At 37.0% G+C, this 22,741-nt stretch overlaps 1 protein-coding gene across 4 annotated transcripts in view; it reads left to right on the top strand.

The window, feature by feature from the left end:
- dusp8a (dual specificity phosphatase 8a) overlaps positions 1 to 22,741 on the top strand; it is a 53,015-nt gene extending 30,274 nt beyond the window's left edge. For 3 of the 4 annotated variants that reach the window (XM_055193306.2, XM_055193309.2, XM_055193308.2), the window contains exons 4-7: positions 16,501 to 16,667; positions 16,838 to 16,997; positions 19,738 to 19,861; positions 20,109 to 22,741. In XM_055193306.2, the coding sequence (XP_055049281.1) occupies positions 16,501 to 16,667; positions 16,838 to 16,997; positions 19,738 to 19,861; positions 20,109 to 21,081 (1,424 nt within the window). In that variant the 3' untranslated portion in view covers positions 21,082 to 22,741. Of the gene's footprint in view, positions 1 to 12,618; positions 13,022 to 16,500; positions 16,668 to 16,837; positions 16,998 to 19,737; positions 19,862 to 20,108 lie in introns of those variants that run through there. The other variant, XM_055193310.2, reaches the window with a different exon arrangement.

Below are 22,741 nucleotides of genomic sequence, written 5' to 3'. Positions count from 1 at the left end.
TCTTTTCATGCAGTGGCATTCATGATTGAAACCAGCACAGGAAAAGTCTGACAGAGTTCTTTGGGAAAATGTTTCCTATTATATTCGCATGACTTTGACTCATGTAAGCTCTGACTAAATGTCAAAGTCTTTTAAAGTTTGTCAAAAGCGTTTAAGCTAAAAATGTACAGTTTTGGCAGCTCAAGATTGGAAACTATCTGGTGATCGAGACGCAAAAAAAATGACAGCCAGTAAATAGCTTTTATAAAACGTTAGTTCCAATCCTTGATTCTGATTGGTCAATAGGTGTGCTTTATTCACGATAAAACACGCCTATGACCGCTTCACCCAACGGTTCTGTTTATCACTGCGCCCTTAACAACACCCTTAGCAACCACACGTTGTTGTTTTTATTTGAGCTTTCATGCATATTACACATTGGAACACATTTTTGTTCATGGTCAGGGACTATTTTTTCTAGCGGAAGGAATGCTTTTTATTGATTTAACTTCATGAAAGCTTCGCGTCGTGCCTAACAACGCCCATCAGCCGTTACTTATTCACGATACAGCACAGCCTCTCGTACCTTATTGCTTACATAAATCTCATTCAGTGATGCACCAAATGTTCGGCAACCAAAACTATTCAGCTGACAATCTCAAAAAAGCATCCTTCTTGAACACTTAAATGCGTTCATGATATCAACATGTTTGCTGTTTGTACAAAGCGCGCACACATCTGACGCTACGCTAGTTGCTGCACTACAAAAGGTTGTTTTCAAGAGAAAAAATCTTAGTATTTTTGTCTTGTTTTCAGTAAAAATATCTAAAAATTCTTAAATTAATATGCTTTTTCTTGTTGAGCAAAACAACCCAAGAAAATAAGTCTAGTTTTTAGACCAAAAAATTGAAAATTTTTCTTAAACACTAAATTCAAGAAAAATTTGCTTACCCCATTGGCAGATTTTTTTTGCTTGTTTTATGCATAAAATCACTTAAATGTTATATTTTTGGTCTAAAAACTAGACTTATTTTCTTGGGTCGTTTTGCTCATCAAGAAAAAGCATCTTAATTTAAGAATTTTTAGATATTTTTACTGAAAACAAGACAAAAATACTAAGAATTTTTTTCTTGAAAATAATTTTTAATCACATACAAAAGAAAAGTTTGTGTTTCCATAAAGTGTGTGTGTGCATTAGGGCTGTCAAAATGAACGCCTTATTAACTCATTAACGTAAATTAATTTTAACGACACTAATTTTATAAACGTCCAATTAACACAACATGCAATTTCTGTTTGACCCTTGGCCTAGCCCGTTGTTGGATAAGCCTTAAACAGTAAATATCATCAAACTTCTAAGATTATCTTTATTTGTATGTTTTCTGAGAGGTGTATCATCCTAAATGCTTAACTAACACAAAGGATGGTTGTCCATCCACTTGCCCTTCCGAGGTTTGGTTTTAAAACATGCAGGAATGAGAAAATAAAGTGCAATGTTAAAATCGTTATTAAGAGAGATAAAGTTTGGGACCTGATTGATGTTTAAAGAGTTATTAAGAGCGACAAGACCCAGTTTGCATAAAGCATCCATATTTTGTACACGTCCAGGTTGATTAGAGCATTAAAAACTTGAAAGGTGTTAAATTGCGGTAAATCTAGAACAAATAAATTGTGTGATTAAGTTGCGATTCATCACGAGTTAACCCGTGACAATCATACGATTAATCTAGATTAAATATTTTAATCGATTGACAGCCCTAATAGATTAAAATATATTATATATTTTTATTATTATATATTATATAAACATTTAAAAATTGAGATATAAATACAATTGGTCTTAAATGTACGTGTATGTATTTTGTGTATATACTTTTATTTTGTATCAGATTAATTGCGATTATTCGTTTGACAGCACTAGTTTAAAATGACTTGTACAAGTCCGTGATTGTACAACAAAGAGACCAAAGTGCAAGCTGACTGATATGTTCTGTCACATTTAAAGAAAACATAACCTGATCTCAAATCAGTTTAAAAAGTGATCATCTAGAAGTTAATCTTGACTTCCTGTGTCTAAACGACCCTTGTCCATTATTGTCCCAGGGCAGCATGGGGATCAATGTTTTTATTGGGAAAAAACTGTTGCCATTAGGATGAAGTAAGCTCTCGAGGGACGATCTCGGCGTTCTGTTATTTTCAACACACACACACAACTCCGTCTCTCGTTGTATGTCTTTCTGATTAGAGCATGTCTCTATTTTTAGTTAAGGCTCCTGTGGTCATCACATCTGGCGCCAGTCGCCAACTGCAACACACAGAGAGACACAAACACGCTTCGCCGTTTCGCAAAGGTCGAAATGTTGACCTCTCGGTCTCCACCCTAAACCCTCGACATACACGCGCGCCGCTTTGCGGTATCGAGAAACGACTGGGATTTGTCCTACATAGGCCTTTGCAAACTTGGCTATAGTTTCTCTATGCTCTCACAGACCTCAAATTATATGTGTTATGTCAATTCTGAGAAACAAGCTCAAGAAATGAAGAAATGTCAGCGGAGCGGCCAGTGCCAAATACTTTCAGCATGACATGGATTACTTCACTCGCTTTCCTGCTACCGTCTCATTTTTCCGGCCTCGTCTGCACACACCTACTGTTCTTGTATCTGTCTGCCTTCCATATTTTCTTCTCTCTATTTCTCCATGTTCTTCTTTCTCCTTTTATCCACTTTTCTTTTTTTTGTTTTTATTTCTTTCTCCTGCTGTCCAGTTTACAGATTCAGATACAGATTATATTTTTCCAATTAAAATATCTACTTATTTTGCATGCATGAGCTCACGTCTGCTCCAGATGCAAGATTGGCCACAATCAACTATCTTATGTAATTTTTAATGAACAATAGATGACTTTTGATCATTAAGCAATAAATACTTTGCCGCCACATGTAATGGGGTCTTACGTACCCGGCGCACACAACCGTCCAGTCTGCGATGACATAATTTTTGCAACACGCACCAACGGCAGGTGCGGCAAGTAAACCAGGCTTAATACTCACAGCCAAGTACGGCTATATGTATACATCCGGATATACTTCTCTTTTTGCACAAGGGGCAGCATACAGTGCGCGTGACACAATTTTCATACTCAGAATAGTAAATGTGTACTGTTAGCACATCACTGGACTTTTTGTAATTGCTTGTATTTTTGTAATTGCTTGTATTTTTGTAATTGCTTATTTTTTGTAATTGCGCGGGGTTTTTTTGTAATTGCACGTATATTTGTAATTGCGCATATTTTGCACGTATTTTTGTAATTGCGCGAATTTTTGTAGTTCCACGTATTTTTGTAATAGCTCGTATTTTTTTGTAATTGCACGTATTTTTGTAATTGCTCGTATTTTTGTAATTGCGCATATTTTTGTAATTGCGCATATTTTGCACGTATTTTGTAATGGCGCGAATTTTTGTAATTGCACGTATTTTTGTAGTTGCTCGTATTTTTGTAATAGCTCGCATTTTTTGTAATTGCACGTATTTTTGTAATTGCTCGTATTTTTGTAATTGCACGTATATTTGTAATTGCGCATATTTTGGACGTGTTTTTGTAATTGCGCACATTTTGCCACGTATTTTTGTAATTGCGCATATTTTGCCCATATTTTTGTAATCGCGCACATTTTGCACGTATATTTGTAATTGCGCATATTTTGCACGTATTTTTGTAATTGCGCATATTTTGCACGTATTTTTGTAATTGCGCACATTTTGCACGTATTTTTGTAATTGCTTACATTTTTGTAATTGCACTTATTTTTGAAATTGCTCGTATTTTTGTAATAGCTCGTATTTTTTGTAATTGCATGTATATTTGTAATTGCTCATATTTTGTAATTGCGCATATTTTTGTAATTGCCCAGTTTTTGTAATTGCGTGTATTTTGTAATTGCTCATATTTTGGTAATTGCTCGTTTTTTGTAATTGTGTGTATTTTGTAATTGCACATATTTTTGTGATTGTGTCGCCTGTGTACTTTCCAAGTCTGCGCATTCAACTGTGCAGGTATGCTTGTGTACGTGTAAAAAAACACTGGTGTGTATACACTGCAACTTTCTTAGAAAATAAGTTTAGTTTTTAAACAAAAATATCAAATTTAAGTGAATTTGTGCATAAAACAAGGAAAAAATGTCAATGGGGTAAATCTTAAACACTTAATTCAAGAAAAATTCAAGACAAAATAGCTTACCCCATTGGCAGATTTTTTTTGGCTTGTTTTAAGCACAAATTCACTGAAATTTTATATTTTTTGTCTAAAAACTAAATGCATCTTGATTTAATATATATATATATATATTTGTACTAAAAACAAGACAAAAATACTAAGTAAGAAAGTACATTTTCGCAATGTAGGACAAGTTATATCTATATAGGAGCATGTGAATAACATGCTGTGCAAAAATACATTTTTGGCGGTCTTGATTTTGTGGCAGGCCACCACAAATAAATGAATGTATGGGAAACACTGTGATCGTATATGTAAATAACCTTTTATTGTAATTGCTTAACGTCTAAGGGGGTTGCGCCATGTATGCCATGTCCTTTTCTGGCATTCTTGTGCTTGTAATGAAATTTATCAGCTTTACATAATCATGATAATAAAGCTGACATATGACAAATGTATGTTTTGCTTGGGTACTAAATCCAATCTTTACATTACATTTACATTTATGAATTTAGCAGTGCATTACAAGGTATACATTTGTTCAGTATGTGTGTTAACCTGGATTGAACCCACAACTTTTTCTAACGCAATTCCCTGAGCCACGGGAATGATCTGAATGTTTCTAATAAATAAATAGACTATGTGATGGATTGGTCTGGAGTTCAGGTGTGCAGTAGAATATCTGTACATTTCCAAGTTAAAACTAAAAATATTGATGACTAATACTGAAAATGTTTAATTGTTGCAGCACTTTGGAATCTTTATCATATTTATCTCCTTTAACGTCACCTTAGAGGCTTTGGGTTTTAGTTTTCCTTTGTTGCCGAAGTTTTGGTGGCTTTTCAAGAATGTTCTGAATTCCAGGAAGAGTTTGGAGAACACAGGACATGCACACTTTCACACAAACCAATGACGCAACTCTCCACTCATTTCCTGATAAAGGCCGGAGATCCTTGGGTTCCAACTTCAGCTAAATTTGGATTTCCAGCAGAGCCTCAAGCTCCCGTGTGAAGAATGTTGGCTTTGTCGTAATCAAACTGTCTTGTTGGTAGCATTAGGTACAGTACTGTCTCCCATTTCTTTCCCTCTCCATGTTTGTCTCCGTCTTCCTACCCTCTCAAGCCACATCCTCGAAGTTGTGTAACCGTCTCTGGAGACATCTATCCCCGGTTTACATGTGGCCCGATGACATCATGGTTTTAGATCGGTGGGGGTCTAGATCGCTTTCTCTGATGTTGAGGGGGAAGGGTGGGGAACAGAGACCTTTGCTCATATTAATAGATTAACCTTGGTCTCTCAATCGTCCCTGCTTTTTAACCAAAGAAAACCAACATGGAAATAGCGTTTGAAAGTACAAAAATTTTAGTGTGTGGTTTTGATGTCAGTTCACCTGTATGTGAAAGCCAAATAAACACTCAAAATAAACCAAAGTCCAACTGAAATGTAAGACCCGGAACAAAAAATGGTCCTTAGCTTTAACTGAGGTAGTACCATTTAAAAAGGTTCTAATATGTATAATTTAGGTACGGATACCATTAAGGTACTAATATGATCTTTTTAAATGCAAAGGTGTACTTTTTGAAAGGGTACCACCCCTGTTACAGCTAGGGATAATTTATATACTTTTTTTATGAAAGTGTAGCAAAATAGTTGATGTAAGAACTAAAAGAAAATTATAAATATAATTCGTATCTAAATTTAACGGTAGATTTTTTTGTGTTGGATTATTTATTAGGTACCACTACATTTAATTTTTGTTTTTAATATCTGTAATAATAACATCTGTAAATATGAAATAAGTGCAAGTTGACACATGTCAAAGATTGCTGGAGTTGGTCAGTAATGTGTGTTTAATTGCAGTGACTCACTTCAAAAAAATTATTTTCAAGAAAATCATGTCTTAGTATTTTTTTCTTTTTTTCGGTAAAAATATCTAGAGATTCTTGGATTGAGATGCTTTTTCTTGATGAGCAAAACGAACCAAAAAAATAAGTCTAGTATTTAGACCAAAATTATCAAATTTAAGTGATTTTGTGCATAAAACAAGCAAGAAATCTGCCAATGGGGTAAGCTAATTTTTCTTAATTTTTTTCTTGAATTTAATGTTTAAGAAAAATGTTCAAGATTTTTTTGTTTTCCCCATTGGCAGATTTTTGCTTGTTTTATCACAAAATCACTTAAATTTGATATTTTTGGTCTAAAAACTAGACTTATTTTTTGGGTCGTTTTGCTCATCAAGAAAAAGCATCTTAATTTTAAGACTTTTTTGATATTTTTACTGAAAACAAGACAAAATAGTGCATAAACTGCAAAAAATGACTTTCTAACTTAGTATTTTTGTCTTGTTTTCAGTAGAAATATCTAAAAATTCTTAAATCAAGATGTATTTTCTTGATTAGCAAAATGACCTAAGAAAATAAGTCTAGTTTTTAGACAAAAAATATACAATTTAAGTGATTTTTTGCATAAAACAAGCAAAAAATCTGCCAATTACGTAAGCAAATTTTTCTTGATTTTTCTTGAATTTAGTTTTTAAGAAAAATGTTCAAGATTTTTTGCTTAGCCCATTGGCAGATTTTTGCTTGTTTTATCACAAAATCACTTAAATTTGATATTTTTGGTCTTAAAACTAGACACATTTTTTGGGTCATTTTGCTCATCAAGAAAAAGCATCTTAATTTAAGAATTTTTAGATATTTTTACTAAAAACAAGACAAAAATACTAAGCAATTTTTTTCTTGAAAATCATTTTTTACAGTTTAGAGGTACGAATTGTTTACTTGCAGTAATCTCATAAATGATCTTCGTCCAATTGTATACAGTATCAGACAACACTGTTCTTAGCAGTTAAAACCGAGTCCAACAGGCAACTGTTGTAACATGGGTGATACATGGCAGACCTTGATTAATGGACTTGAACCTCTGACCTTAAGATTTCAACCCAGTACTGAGTGACTGCATCCTGTTGAACGCCCCACATATAGACCTTGAATCTTTCCTGAAATCGGGTTCGACTTTCAGAGTTGTTGCTTTTAAAACGGACCTGAGTTTTTAACCAATACTTTTCTTTTAATGCTTTGGACAAAAATATTGCACCATTAACTCTTTCCCCGCCAGTGTTTCTTAATAAAATGTTGCCAGTCAGTGCCAGCACTGTTTATGATTTTTACAAAAGTTTAATGCCTTCTAGAAAATGTTTTTTTTATATATATATATATATATATAAACATACAATATATCAAATGAAAGAACAAACTGTCTGCTTAAAAAAAAAGTTTCATCCTACCTTCATTTGTTCTCTTTTTATCATCTATCAAATATGGGTAGGTTTCTTAAAAAACTAAAAAATGTGAGCAAAAAGCTGACATAATTGCGTTTTTGTGAAAATCTTTTGATAGAGATCAGATTCAGAGCGATCCTCAAAACATAAACTGAGTTAGAACTGTTTGACTTAAAGCGTTGGTTCCGGATTTTAGCGCCATTTTGTGGACAATAACAGAAACATGGATTGCCAGAAAAACTTGTTATTGCCAGGAAAGCGTTTTCTCTTAATTGAAGAGTTAACTTAACGAGTTAACTCGTCAATGGCGGGGAAAGAGTTAAAATATCACCAGCCATGTTCATAAAAACAGATCTGGTTACTTGACTTTGCAAGCGTCTTTTGAAACTAAAGTGAAACAAGCAAATAGTGAAACTTTACACTGCCCAATTCCGATTTCTTAACTATATCAGATTTTTATAATGACCCGCTTACATCATCTTTCGAAAGTGACTTGTATCCGATATCTGCATTTACACTAAACACTTGGCGAAACAATTCAAGATAGACATACAAACCCAGAACAGCTTAAATCACAGAGGAAGTAAAACGTTGTGATATGCAATGGACACAGACAAATGATTATACAATATTTAAATTCAAGAAAATAGAGCATTATTTCTTAAACAAGACATAAAAGTATGAGCTGTCGCCGTCCATTGCGCTGCTAACAAGCGTCATGTGATGATGGGTGGCGTCCACCTGACGTTTTTATGATGTATGACACGGTGACGGAAATATCCCGATCTGTCTGCTTACATTGCAAACGCAAATGTATGTGCTTCATTTCCGATTTATTTATCTAGAAAATCTATATATTTATCTATATAATCTATAATATTGGAATTGAGTCACTTCAAACATGCAGTGTAAATGCGGCCTAAGATTTGGTTAGTGAAGCTGGGGGTCCCGTAAGAGATCTAAACATACAAAACCCTCACGTGTTCATTCAGTTTTATTGGTGGTAAAATGCTATAGTAACAACTGTATAGCATGTATCATCCGCAATGCGTCCTTTAGTGTTACATTTCCCTTTTTTCCATGACTTCACTCGTGGTTTTGTATACATAAGACGTCCAGAGGCTCAATCACGCAGGGATGCTCTTATGTGATGTGCATGTCAAACTAAAGCTCATTTTCGTGCTGTGGTTTTAATGTTTTTTATCACAGACGTGGGGGGGTGTTTAGACACACTGGGACTGATACGCGCTTGTGAGTGTTGAGCGATTGCTCTCGACTGGAGGCTACCTCACATCTCAGGCATGACAGCTGGGCCCCGTAAGCATTACATCATGGACTGATGTATGCACGGATCGCATGTCACTGATTCACCAACAACAAGAGCTATCAGCGTTGACCCCGTCCTAAGGGTCACGCACACAAATCTTCACACACAGAATATGCAAAAAAATGTAGGATGGGTTTTGCCATCTGGCTTCTGTAGTGTGTGGAGCTTGAAAAAAAAAGATCATAGGTTTGATCCAAGAGTACGGTATGTATGAAATGCTAAAATGTATACTTTATATACATTGGTGAAGGAAATGGATTCGATTTCCATGAAATTCACGTAATGATAAATTGTATCATTGTATCATGCAATTTAAGTCACTGGATAAAAGCATTTGTTAAATGTGAATGAAACGTCACAGTCGAATTGCATAAATGACGTGGTTCCCTTGCTCACCTGTCAGACGATCCTGCGGTGTAGTGTGTCGAAGTCTGACTAGCTTCCTACTGAGCTTTTACAAGACTAACAAACCCACCCATAGAGATGTTTACTGATAACACACACACATGCAGGGACATATTGGCCTACAAGTCCAGATTAATACTTGCTTTTTAAAAACGTTTGTTTGCTATTGTGCTCCCGTCTATGAAAACCCAGCTAAAGCCATTTACGTTTGCATTTGGTAAAAATATCACCTTGATATCTTTAATACCGACTGAATAAGCGCATGTCAAAGATTTGATTAATTTCATTTTCAGAAAATCATGTTTTTGAGAATTTCCAATTTAAAAACAAGCTTATATTTGAAGCTGCTGCACAATTGAACCATAACTTCCCCGTCTATGTGTAAAACCACGTTTTTAGTAATATATGACACATGTATAGGAAATTTTTTAAAACAGGTTTATTTATATGATAACATGTCCAAAAAATAGAAAACCATTGAAATCGTTGTAGGCTTCAGGTGCTGCGTGTCATATTCAGACTTGGAATTCATTACGCACCAGCATCCAAAAACTGAATTTGTTTTGACACCTAGCAGCTTTAAAATTTATTTTAAATAGGGAGCTTATCTTGTCAGACGTTGAGCTTCAAAACAGATAAGCTGCTCCTGGAATTTCGGAGATGACACGAAAAATATCTGCACAGATATAAGAACCTGGCTTAAGTCGCAATATTTATGCCTTGACCTGCATTGACCCGATTGTTGCTGGTGAGATTTAATGTTATAGTCTTTTTTCACTTTCTAATGATAGAAAAGAGGTTCTGAAACGAATAATATGTAGGAATCTTCATGAGTTTCTGTGCATAAAGTTAGTGAAACGTTCAAAGTCAATGTTTAGGTATTTTTGCACAGAATAATGAATCGCATGGTGTCAAAAAATCGTACTACGTACACTGCAAAAAAATGTTTTCAAGAATTCAAGTATTTTTGTCTTGTTTTCAGTAAAAATATCAAAAAATTCTTAAATTAAGATGATTTTGCTTGATGAGCAAAACGTCCCAAGAAAATAACAATATATCAAATTTAAGAGATTTTGCGCATAAATCAAGCAAAAAAATCTGCCAATAGGGTAAGCAAAACATTTTTCTTAAAAACTAAATTCAAAAAGAAAAATGTGCTTCTTAATCTAAGAATTTTTTAGATATTTTTACTGAAAACAAGACAAAAATACTAAGATTTTTTTTCTTGAAAATCTTTTTTGCAGTGTAATAAATAAAAGTATTGCATAGTGAATGCTTAGTTTTTAATCTCTCATTTTTATGGTGATGACTATTTTGAAGCTCTAAACCTTAACTCTTTCCCCAGCATTGTTTAAAAAAATATAAAGATTTCAGCAAAAAGCTTAGATAATTGCATTTTTGTGAAAGACTTCTAATAGAAATCCGATTCAGAGCGATGATCAAAACATACCCGGAGTTTGAACTGTTCGACGTGAGGCGTTGCTTCTATTAGTTGTGGTAAGAGTGCCATCTGGTGGATAATAGCTGAACTATGGATTGCCGGAAAAACTCGTCATTGACAGCGAAGCGTTTTCTCTTACTCATTCCCCGTCAGCCTTTTTTTTTTTAAGTTGCCAGCCAGCATTTTTTGTGATTTCAAAATGTTTTTTCTTATATAAATATGTAAACATACAAATTTATTAAATGAAAGAACAGACCCCCTGCTTTCAAACAAACAAAAAACTAATAAAACAGGGGAAAAAGTTTCATCCTATCGTCATTTGTTCTCTTTTTATCACCTCTCAAATATGGATGGGTTTCTTCAAAAATTTGAGCAAAAACCTAAAATAATTGCATTTTTGTAAAGGAATTTTGTTAGAGATCAGATTCAGAGCGATTTAAAATTTTAAAATGGATTAAATTCGTTTTTGCATCAGTTTTTATAAATTGGTAATATCTAGTGGATAATAGTGGAATTACATATTACCATAAAAACCTGTCAGGAAAGCATCATTGTCAGGGAAATGTTTTCTCTTAAAGGTGCAGTGTGTAAATTTTAGCAACATCTAGTGGTGAGGTTGCGAATTGCAACCAACGGCTCACTCCACTGCTCAGCCCTTGATTTTGAAACGCATAGAGAAGCTACAGTAGCCGCCACCGGAAAAACATTTCATCATCGGAGACAACTTAGTAAAAAAGTTTGTCCGTTAAGGGCTTCTGTAGAAACATGGCGGCCCAAAATGGCGTCTTCCATGTAAGTGCACCCTCTGTGTATGTAGAAAAAAATGTCTCATTCTAAGGTAATAAACACATAACGGTTCATTATAAAAAGGTTTTTATACACCCCTGATAATATAGTTTTGTATAATATTTTGCATTTCTATCAAGAGATCCTTCTAAAAATTACACACTGCACCTTTAATTGACAAGATAACTTGTCAATGGTGGGGAAAGAGTTAATATTAGATTATGCGACTTTGAGCTGGTGTTCACAGGCAGGGTCGCATTTTTTGGGAAATTTTTAATTTATTTGAATAGGAAAAAGATTTAAAAGTACTCCATATTAAAAAAAAAACTAGAAAGTAATACAAAGTAAATTGTGCTTACATACACTTTAAAAAGTAAAAGTTGGTAATGCATAAAAGTGTGAAGTTTTCTTTTGAACTTAAATTTTCTCACTTTAATTGAAATTTTTAAGTTAGTTTGAAGTAAGTTTTTTTTTTGTATAGCAGCTGCAAAATACAAAAATGCATATAGCATTTGCTTTGCAGACAAACATTATTGACATCTTTATATGAAAGTCCATTGCAAGGTGGTATTAAAGGGATAGTTCACTGAAAATGAAAATTCTGTCATCATTTACTTACCCATAAGTTGTTTCCATCATCTATACATTTATTTGTTATGCTGAACACAAATCAAGATATAAAAAAAATAAAAAAAACAGATTTGGGGCACCATTCACTTCCATAGTATAATTTTTTCCTACCATGTAAGTCAATAGTGCCCCAGATCTGCTTGGTTACAAACATTCCTTAAAATATCTATAAAATGTATAAAAAAATGTATGCAAGTTTGTGGGTGATGCCATTTGGCTTGATGAGTTTTCAAGTCTGGTTCTTATATATCACGTATATACTGTCACAACATGAAGTATGTACTTGCAGTCTGGTTCTTGTCTAAAACAGCCGAGAGGGTGTTTTATTTTTTCATTTTTTAGAAAAAAAACATCGAGTGGGCCCCTAAGGTGGCTGCATATTTGCTCGGTGAGTAAGGAATGTGGTTGCATGCCTTACCCGTGAGCCAGAATTCAGCTCAGAGACAGAAAAAGAGAGACCCGGGGAAGCAGAGAGAGAGAGAGAGAGAGAGAGAGACAGTAAGACAGGGCAGTCCATGCTCACGGCAAATGAGCTCATTCACTCTAAGGTCACAGCGAGAGAGAGAGAGAGAGAGAGAGAGAGAGAGAGAGAGAGAGAGAAGGCGGGGGAAGACTTGAACGGAGGCAGTACAACAATAGCAAGCTCCACTTTCAGTTGTTGCTACACAGAATGAGATCGAGAAAGGATCCGTGCGGCTCCTGAGGAAAGACCACACACTTCTTCTTCTTCTGCGTCTTTTTTTTCGGAGTGTGTTGGCGCACAGTGCTTACTTTCCTTTCCTAGCATCTCAAGGAAACGTATAGTTTTTGGATCACAAAGTGCATTTCGGAGTAGTGCGGATGCCCCTAGACGTGGTCATATCCCCTCTGGAGAACTGCTTCTGGCCGGGGATCCATCCGACAGACATGAGGCTCAAAATCAGAGTCCGCAAGATGAGGAACGAACGCAAGCTTAGAGGTTCGTAGTGTTTGTTATCACCTGAACGGATAGGTGCTTTCCCGTTCTCAAAGCGTATGCCTATCTTTATAAATTTACTAGATTAACCAGAGGATGCTTTTTATATTTAGTAACTGTTTTGTGTGTGTGTGTGTGTTTAAAACCTATGCAACCTTGTGCACTGTACACGCGGATCATCACAGCACATTTACGTTGCACTGATGTCATCGAGTAAAAGTTAAACAGTTGGACTTTGTCGCGCTATTTACTTTTATTGCATTCACGTCTACGATCGAAGCAGAAATGATAATTGTAACAACGCCAACAGTTAATGATTCAATGATACGGGGTCCTGGGGTTTAACACTTTTAATCTGTCAAGCATGACACAAAGCGCCCGGAGTGATGAGGTAGCCACCAACCCCCTGCTGTTTTTTGTGTTCCTTATTGTGTGGTGTGCATGTGTGCAATGATGTCATTGAGCCCTTATTGAGATGCTAATAAGTGTGTGTGTGTGTGTAGGACAGATGGGGGCTTCTCCTCAATGCCGTCATGTCTTCTGCATCTGGAGACTGTGTGTGCAAGTGTGTGTTAATGTGCATTAGTTTCATTCATTGCTGCTGGATGTAGAGCCGTGAATGGAGGCTATAGAGCTCAGCTGAAAGGATGCAAAACTCGAGGGCTCCAAAAGATGGAGGTCAGGTGCAACGGGACAATGAAGTGATATCAAAGGCCGAAGTTAATGAACTGTGTGCCTCTGCATTATAAAGCACACATTGCATGAGAAATGCTTTCGTACAGGCGCTGAAGATGGCAATTGGAGGTTATGTAAGCTTCGGAGACGAAAGTGAGTGGCACGTTGCCTTCGGGTCCAGCGTGAGACTGACCCTGGCACACTTTTCTTGCAGTGAAAACATTCGCACGCCAGGTGGTTTTGAGAAACGTCAGCGCTGCCCCGTTACGCAAGCGGAGAGTAAATAAAAGGAATATGTTTCCGAAACCAAATGAATTTAAATGTTACCATGTGTCTTTCGTCAAAAACAGGAAAATTCAAACACGTTTTGGGGTTTTTAAATTGAAAACACTTCCTTAACCGCGGTGCATCTTCTCAACCTTGCAAAAACAATAAAAACTAGTTGTCAGTTTAGTAAGACAGAGACGGAAGCGAAATGTTTCCTTGTAACCCTAACTGTCACCACCACCGCCCAGTTAGAAATCATAGCTGATGACCTCACTCAAGTATTTCCTCTCTTGGCTTTTCAACAGTGTGGCGCTGTACTTGTTCCTGTTTGTCTTCGGTGGTCCAGAAACACGCTGCACAAAGCACCCCCATAGACCCATTGATTTTTTTTTAAGCATAGACATTTCGGATCCTTGATGAGTTTTGAGCTGTGAATAAAAGGAATAGGTTGCTTCCCTGTTTTGGGATAGGGCAGGGCTGTCCTGCTGACAAATGTTAACAATGACCAACCCTATATAACAGTCAGGGGGGGTAACATACATCAACAATCTGATGTTTGTATCAACGCATTCGTTTGGTTACGGTGGGGGCGCATCTGAACCAGCATGGGGGTTGTTGAACATTCGGTAGGCAGGCTGATTCGGAGGAGGCACCAGGGGACGGTTGGTTCTGCTTGAGTGACATGCAAATCCCCCCGTCTTCTGTGCTGAGAGATGATGTCATTGGCCATTAATAGCAGGAAACAGACAGGTTGTCGCTCACGCTCTTAAAGGGCCAGGCACCCTGAAAAACAATAGCGGCTTAGATAGTGATTATTCGTTGATAAGAGGGACAGGTGTTCCTCTGTGTCTGTTAGTCTTGAGCAGGTGGCCTTTAATGTTTAGTCAATTGAATCATGATTTGTCAGTCCTGTATGGACTCTTGTATGGATGATGTCATGCAATAACGCTCAATGTGGTTTAGGTTTCTCTTTGTTATAATCTCGCTCTTTATTTGCCATGACTCATTTTATTATTTAAACACTCAGGATAGTTGCACTTTTTCCTGTCATGGATCCCAGGTTGACTGCTGTGCGTGCACTACCTGGGTTACCAAATCTCATGGACCTCATCTGGTTTCATGATGTTGAACTTAAAGGATTATTCCGTTTTCTTAAAATAAAATCCAGATGGTTTGCTCGCCACCATGTCGTCCAGGATGTTGGTGTCTTTCTTTGTTCAGTCGAGAAGATAATGTTTTTTTCCAGGATTTTTCTCATTTTAATGGACTTTAATGGACCCCAACACTTAACAGTTTTAATGCAGTTTAAATTTGCAGATTTAAAGGACTCTAAATGATCTCAAACGAGGCATAAGGGTCTTATCTAGCGAAATGATTGTCATTTTTGACAAGAAAAATAAAAAATATGCACTTTTAAACCACAACTTCTCTTCTTCATCCGGTTCTGTGAAGCGACAGCGCGACTTCACGTAATACGACATCACGTCAAGAGGTCAGAGATGACGTATCGAAACTACGCCCCAGTGTTTACAAGTGTGGAGAAAGAGGACCGTTCCGACGTTGTTGTATGTTGAATGATACTAATTAATGTGTTTGTGTCAGTTTATTGTTTAAAATGGTCCGCAAATGTGCGTTTCATATATGTAACACTTGACGGCATTACGCAATTACGTGAGGTCCGGAGATAGACGAGAAGTTGTGGTTTAAAAGTGCATATCGTTTCGCTAGATAAGACCCTTATGTCTCGTTTGGGATCGTTTAGAGTCCTTTGAAACTGCAATTTTAAACTGCATTAAAACTGTTACGTGTTGGGGTCCATTAAAGTCCATTAAAATGTGGAGTGTTTTCCTCAAAAAACATAATTTCTTCTCGACTGAACAAAGAAAGACATCAACATTTTGGATGACCTGGTGGTGAGTAAATTATCTGGATTTTCTTGGATCTTTTAATTTTTTATGTCCTCTGTGACTTGCATATAGATGCACTTTAATGCAAGTGTGCACGTATGAATGCATACAATATATCTTGTATTTGTGTGGTCGTCGTCCAGGCACCCAACGCCCCAGAGTTATGAATCATGGGCTTGGTCTGCACCTGTGACCACCCTCATTCTCCAAGCCTGATGTAATTGTTCAGTCGAGGATATTAGATCATTCAGGAAAAGGAGCTGGAGTACACAAATACCAGAACTGGAGTCACCCGCCTTTTAAAGAGACAGGTTTTTTTAGGCCGACTGGCCTTTGCTCGCTTGCCTGCTTTGTTTGTACATGCACTGACCTATATTGACTCAAAACATCTGAGTCATCGCCTGTGTGGTTTGATTGGTTATTGACAAGTGACAAGTCCTTTGTTAGTACATATACATGTTTTTCAAATATGCCTCGTGTAATTATTGTTAGATTATAGGTCTTAAGTCCTTTGTCTAGCAATCGCTTACAATCTGACTTCTGTTATGACAATGACAGTTCTTCTAATACATAAATAAGGGATGATCTGTTCTTAACATGCTTTGTTTCTTTTTCTTTATGTGTTTCTTACAGGTGGTTTTGCAGCATTCTCATCTTGTTTCCCAGGCTTGTGTGAAGGAAAGCCGGTGGCCACTCTGCCCATGAGCTTGTCTCAACCGTGCCTACCCGTGGCAAATGTGGGTCCCACACGAATTTTGCCCCATCTCTATTTGGGCTCACAAAAAGATGTGCTCAACAAGGTGAGGCTGACTAAGAGGATTTGTCCATTCAAAAAGTTGGTAGCACTTCATTATGTACTGCCCTGACCCTAGCGTATATTACGTACATGTAGTATTTTGTTGGTTTAGTAGACTGTAAACACTGCATGTCTTTTCGTGGTAATTCATACCTTGGTTCTTTGCACTCTTAGGATCTAATGGCTCAGAACGGCATCACATATGTGTTAAATGCAAGTAACACCTGCCCGAAGCCTGAGTTCATCTCTGAGAGCCATTTCATGCGCATTCCCGTCAATGACAACTACTGTGAAAAACTCCTGCCGTGGTTAGACAAAACCAACGAGTTTATTGGTAAGGACCTGGTTTTCTTAAAGGGATAGTTCACTCAAAAATGAAAATTCTGTTATCATTTACTGTACTCACCCTCGAGTTGTTCCAAACCTGTATAAATGTTTTAATTCTGCTGAACACAAATGAAGATATTTTGAAAAAATATTTTCTATTATGGTAGTAAATAGTGCCCTAGATCTGATTTGTTACAAATATCATAATTTCTTTGTTCTGCTGAACACAAATGAAGATATTTTGAAAAACAATTCTGATATGCGGCACCATTGACTTCCATAGTATAATTTTCTACTATGGAATTAAATAGTGCCCCAGATCTGATTGGTTACAAAATCATAATTTCTGTTGTTCTGCTGAACACAAATGAAGATATTTAAAAAAACATGCTAAGATATGTGGCACCATTGACTTCTATAGTATTACTTTTTTCCCAAAATGGAAGTAAATGGTGCCCCAGATCTAATTGGTTACAAATATCATCATTTCGGATGTTCTGCTGAACACAAATGAAGATATTTAGAAAAAAATTCTAGATGTGCGGCACCATTGACTTCTATAGTATTAATTTTTTCCTACTATGGAAGTAAATGGTGCCCCAGATCTGATTGGTTAGAAATATCATCATTTCTGTTTTTCTGCTAAACACAAATAAAGATATTTTTAAAAAATTTCAATATGTGGCACAATTGACTTCTATAGTATTACTTTTTTCCTATAATGGAAGTTAATGGTGCCCCAGATCTGATTGGTTACAAATATCATAATTTCTGTTTTTCTGCTAAACACAAATGAAGATATAAAAAATTCCAGATATGCGGCACCATTGACTTCTATAGTATTAATTTTTTCCTAAAATGGAAGTTAATGGTGCCCCAGATCTAATTGGTTACATGTATCATCATTTCGGTTGTTCTGCTGAACACAAATGAAGATATTAAAAAAAAAAAAATTCAGTATGTGGCACCATTGACTTCCATAATATATATATTTTTTCTATAATGGAAGTAAATGGTGCCCCAGATCTAATTGGTTACAAATATCATCATTTCTGTTTTTCTGCTAAACACAAATAAAGATATAAAAAAATTGATATGTGGCACTATTGACTTCTATAGTATTACTTTTTTCCTATAATGGAAGTAAATGGTGCCCCAGATCTGTTTGGTTACAAATATCATAATTTCTGTTGTTCTGCTGAACACAAATGAGGACATTTTTAAAAAATGTTCAATATGTGGCACCATTGACTTCCATAATATATATTTTTTCCTGTAATGGAAGTAAATGGTCCCCCAGATCTGATTGGTTACAAATATCATCATTTCTGTTGTTCTGCTAAACACAAATTAAAATATTTTGAAAAAATGTTCAGATATGTGGCACTATTGACTTCTATAGTATTACTTTTTTCCTATAATGGAAGTAAATGGTGCCCCAGATCTAATTGGTTACAAGTATCATCATTTCTGTTGTTCTGTTAAACACAAATAAAGTTATTTAAAAAAAAAATGTATGTGGCACCATTGACTTCCATAGTATAATTTTTTTTATAATGGAAGTAAATGGTGCCCCAGATCTGATTGGTTAGAAATATTATCATTTCTGTTGTTCTGCTAAACACAAATGAAGATATTTAGAAAAAAATTCCAGATATGCGGCACCATTGACTTCTATAGTATTACTTTTTTACTACTATGGAAGTAAATGGTGCCCCAGATCTAATTGGTTACAAATATCATAATTTCTGTTGTTCTGCTAAACACAAATGAAGATATTTAAAAAAAAAAATTTCAATATGTGGCACCATTGACTTCCATAGTATATTTTTTTCTATAATGGAAGTAAATGGTGCCCCACATCTGATTGGTTACAAATATCATCATTTATGTTGTTCTGCTGAACACAAATTAAAATATTTTGAAAAAATGTTCAGATATGTGGCACCATTGACTTACATAGTATAATTTTCAACTATTGAAATTAAATAGTGCCCCAGATCTGATTGGTGAAATATTATAATTTCCGTTGTTCTGCTGAACACAAATAAAGATATTTTGAAAAAATGTATCACCAATCAGATATGTGGCACTATTGACTTCCATCATATTATTTTTTCCTACTATGGAAGTAAATGGTGCCCCAGATCTGATTGGTCAGAAATATTATCATTTCTGTTGTTCTGCTAAACACAAATTAAAATATTTTGAAAAAAATATCAGATATGCAGCACTAGTGATTTCCATAGTATTATTTTTTTCCTACTATGGATGTAAATAGTGCCCCAGATCTATTTGGTGACAAATATCAGTATTTCTTTTGTTCTGCTGAACAGAAAGGAAAATATTTTCTAACCAATCAGATATGCTGCACAATTGACTTTCATAGTATTATTTTTTCCTACTATGGAAGTAAATGTTCCCCCAGATCTGATATAAATATCATAATTTTTGTTAAGCAGAACAAATAAATGTATACAGGTTGGAACAACATGAGAGTGAGTAAAAGATGAACTATCCCTTTAACAGATTCGTATTCAGGTCAAGAAGACCTGATTGAATGTGACTTCAAGTGTTAGTTTGAAAAAAGAGTAGCCTGCCATGTGATGATATCAGGAAGAACAAATTTGATCCTCTAAGCACATGCACAGAAATGATATACGTTTTTTTCTGGCTTTCGGCCGAGGAAGTATTTGATTGTCTTGTTCGTTTTGTGTTCACTTACACGTTTCCGTTGTCCCTTTCAGACAAAGCCAAGGTGTCCAACTGCAGAGTCATTGTCCATTGTTTGGCTGGCATCTCCAGGTCCGCCACCATCGCCATTGCTTATATCATGAAGACAATGGGCTTGTCATCAGATGACGCGTACAGGTAAACTCACTCAGACACCCCGCGGCTTAAATTGCACACTTTCAGAAAGACGTTTTCTGCTCGCTGTAATTTTAGATCCGTTTCCTGCAACATGTAAAACAGATCACATAGAAACTTGTAAACAATACCGGTTTTATTCAAGCCCTGCGTAAGCTCACACGATGCCTCTTTTGTTAGAGACGCCTTCCTTTCCATGTTTGTGTATTTGTCCTTAGGGTAATCTTTGTTACCCTTCTTGTATTTCTAGGTTTGTGAAGGACCGCCGACCTTCAATATCACCCAACTTCAACTTCCTAGGACAGCTTCTGGAGTTCGAGAAAGGTCTGAGGTTGCTCAAGGCCCTCTCCTCGGGTCAGGAGCTGAATGAATCGTCGGACACTAGAGGAGAACCTTCATGCGATCCCGAGAATGGTGAGAAGGACGGCACGGATGGCAAGGTCCCCTCTCCGACCTCCCTCCAGCAGGGTTTCAATGGCTTGAATCTGTCTGCCGAACGTATCCTCGATACAAACCGTCTAAAACGCTCTTTCTCACTCGACATCAAATCCGTCTACGAGCCCAACCACTGTCCTCGCCTCGCACCCGCGCATACGGAAGACGTTCCCAAACTTTGCAAGCTGGATAGCCCGGAGGCCGGAGAAGCCAACGGTGTCTACCAATACTCGCCTGAATCCCCAAGCCCCTTTTCCGAGAGCAGCTCCCGACCTCGTTCGCGGAGAAAAAGCAAGCACAACGGTGGAAACGGTAGCGCCGGAAGTTCTCCCGTGCACTTCGCACGCTCGCTCCCTGCACATAAGAGTCCCAGTCTTGATGACAATCTGAAGCCCTCCCTGCTCCTCAGCCTTCCCACCGTAGGCACCGGACCCATGTGGACCAAGCATAGAGACACCGTACAGGCCACCACACCCGTCACGCCAACAGGAGAAGCCCCTTGGTTTTACAGCTCGGAGGCCGGGACGGTGCACTTTCCGGCACTAGGGTGCAGCGCTCTCCCAGGTCCGTGCGAGGCGGTGCGCCTGCGCGAGAAGTCAGGGGAGCCACGGGACTCGAGGGGCAGCTGGCACGAGGATGCGCCCACTTCCGACAAACAGTTCAAGCGTCGCAGCTGTCAGATGGAGTTTGAAGAGGGCATATCCGAGACGCGTTCGAGGGAAGAGCTGGGAAAGATAAGCAAACAGTCCAGCTTTTCGGGAAGCATGGAAATCATTGAAGTATCCTGACATCGCCTGCACAGCCCATTGAGACTTTTACTATATGATGGCAGAGAGTGGCATTCATATTAGTTTTTGAGCCGGTGGAACCGGATGACTTTGCTTTTTTTGTCTTTCTACTGTACTGTTTTTAAGCCATAGCCAGATGACAAAGAGACGATGCCCCCCTCATTCCTCGCTGTTAAAAAGCTTTACCAGCCCCTTGGTGTATTAAGAATCGAGCATGGCCGATACGCTCACGCTTGTTTCTTTTTTATTATGCCGCCCCGGACTGCAAGGAGTCAGCACAAACATGGTACACGCTTTAACCGGCTGAATGAAGGCCTCTTTGTGCGGTGCTTTGTCCACCCTGCTCCTGCATCCCGGCATTCGTGGAATTCTGTAGGAGGAACAGGCATGTCACGAAGGAAAGGCATTGTGGGTGTTTTCCCATAATGCTCTCTGTCACTCTCAGCCAGATTTCAGGATTTGTCGTTCCCCTCCTGTGGTGGTGGTGGTGGTGCCCGAACTGTCGCGTAGCCCACGTTCCTCTCACCGAGCATGCTTCGAGGCTGCTGTTTTCCTTACGAATAGTATATATGAACTATATACAGTGATTTTCAAGATTTTTCTTAGTTTTAATTTATTCTACTGGTTCATTCTGGTAATGAGAAATAATATAAAGAAGATTGTGTTTTTATTTTTTCTTCTTCTTCTCCTTCTCTTTTTTTTCAGTGTTGATCTCTTATTTCTCGCCGATACGCAATTACAAGCAATATGTGTTTTGTTTTCGTTCCTAAAGTAGGGGGTGTGGTTATTACCGGAAATTATTTTGTTTAAATGCACTTTTTGTTGCTTTAAAATGGAAGTTTTCGGACGTTTCGTTTAAAGGGTACCACAATGCTTTACAAAAAATGTGCGTAACCGTTGATGTCATGCAGTGTGTGTGTGTCACAAACTAAAGCGTTTGGTATGGCTTTGTTTGTTTGCTGGTATGAATTATTAAGAAGACTTTAATCCAGCATGAATAATCTAAAAAATATATATATATATATGTATGATACCCCCGGCATTTTAAAATCTTATTTTAAGATTTTTGTATTAACAAGCACACGAGACAAAATGAAGGGAACGTGAGGGGTTTGTCTATGTCCCCCTGCATATTTATGAATTTATTTATTGTTTGTTTGATTGGGTCTGATGTGTGGATCGATGATGGGAATGACTGACAGGTGGACCCTTAAACACCCTTAAACTTTTCCTACGAAACAGATCATTTTGAAACCTGGTTGATGAAGATTTAGATTTTAATAAACTTTATCTGCACTAAGGTGAAGATACGTTCGGTTAAGGAACTTTCATTGAGTTTCTTCTGTCTTTCCTTTCGGTTTCTCTCACATTTTCTCCAAAGTTTAAATGTAAGACAGAATGGGTATGCGTGTGTGTAAATGTGAATGGGATTACCCTCTTGCTGGGAAAAAGTTCAGCAATTTATTTATGTCTATGTTTCAGCTTTTTCCATACGGCTAAAACTTTTGATCTTGTATCTGTGCTGCTGTAATTTCCTTTATTTCCTTGTGTGAGACATCGTCTTTCTTTTATCTTTCCTGTATTATATTTTTATTGTTATCATTATTTAAAACATGTAATAAAATGATGCAGGTTGTCCTTTTTTGCTGAAATTGTTAAA

This window comes from Misgurnus anguillicaudatus, chromosome 6 (assembly GCF_027580225.2).
Source record: "Misgurnus anguillicaudatus chromosome 6, ASM2758022v2, whole genome shotgun sequence".
Taxonomy (NCBI): domain Eukaryota; kingdom Metazoa; phylum Chordata; class Actinopteri; order Cypriniformes; family Cobitidae; genus Misgurnus; species Misgurnus anguillicaudatus.
Note: the sequence above shows the minus strand (reverse complement) of the source record. Positions and strands in the feature narration are given on the sequence as shown.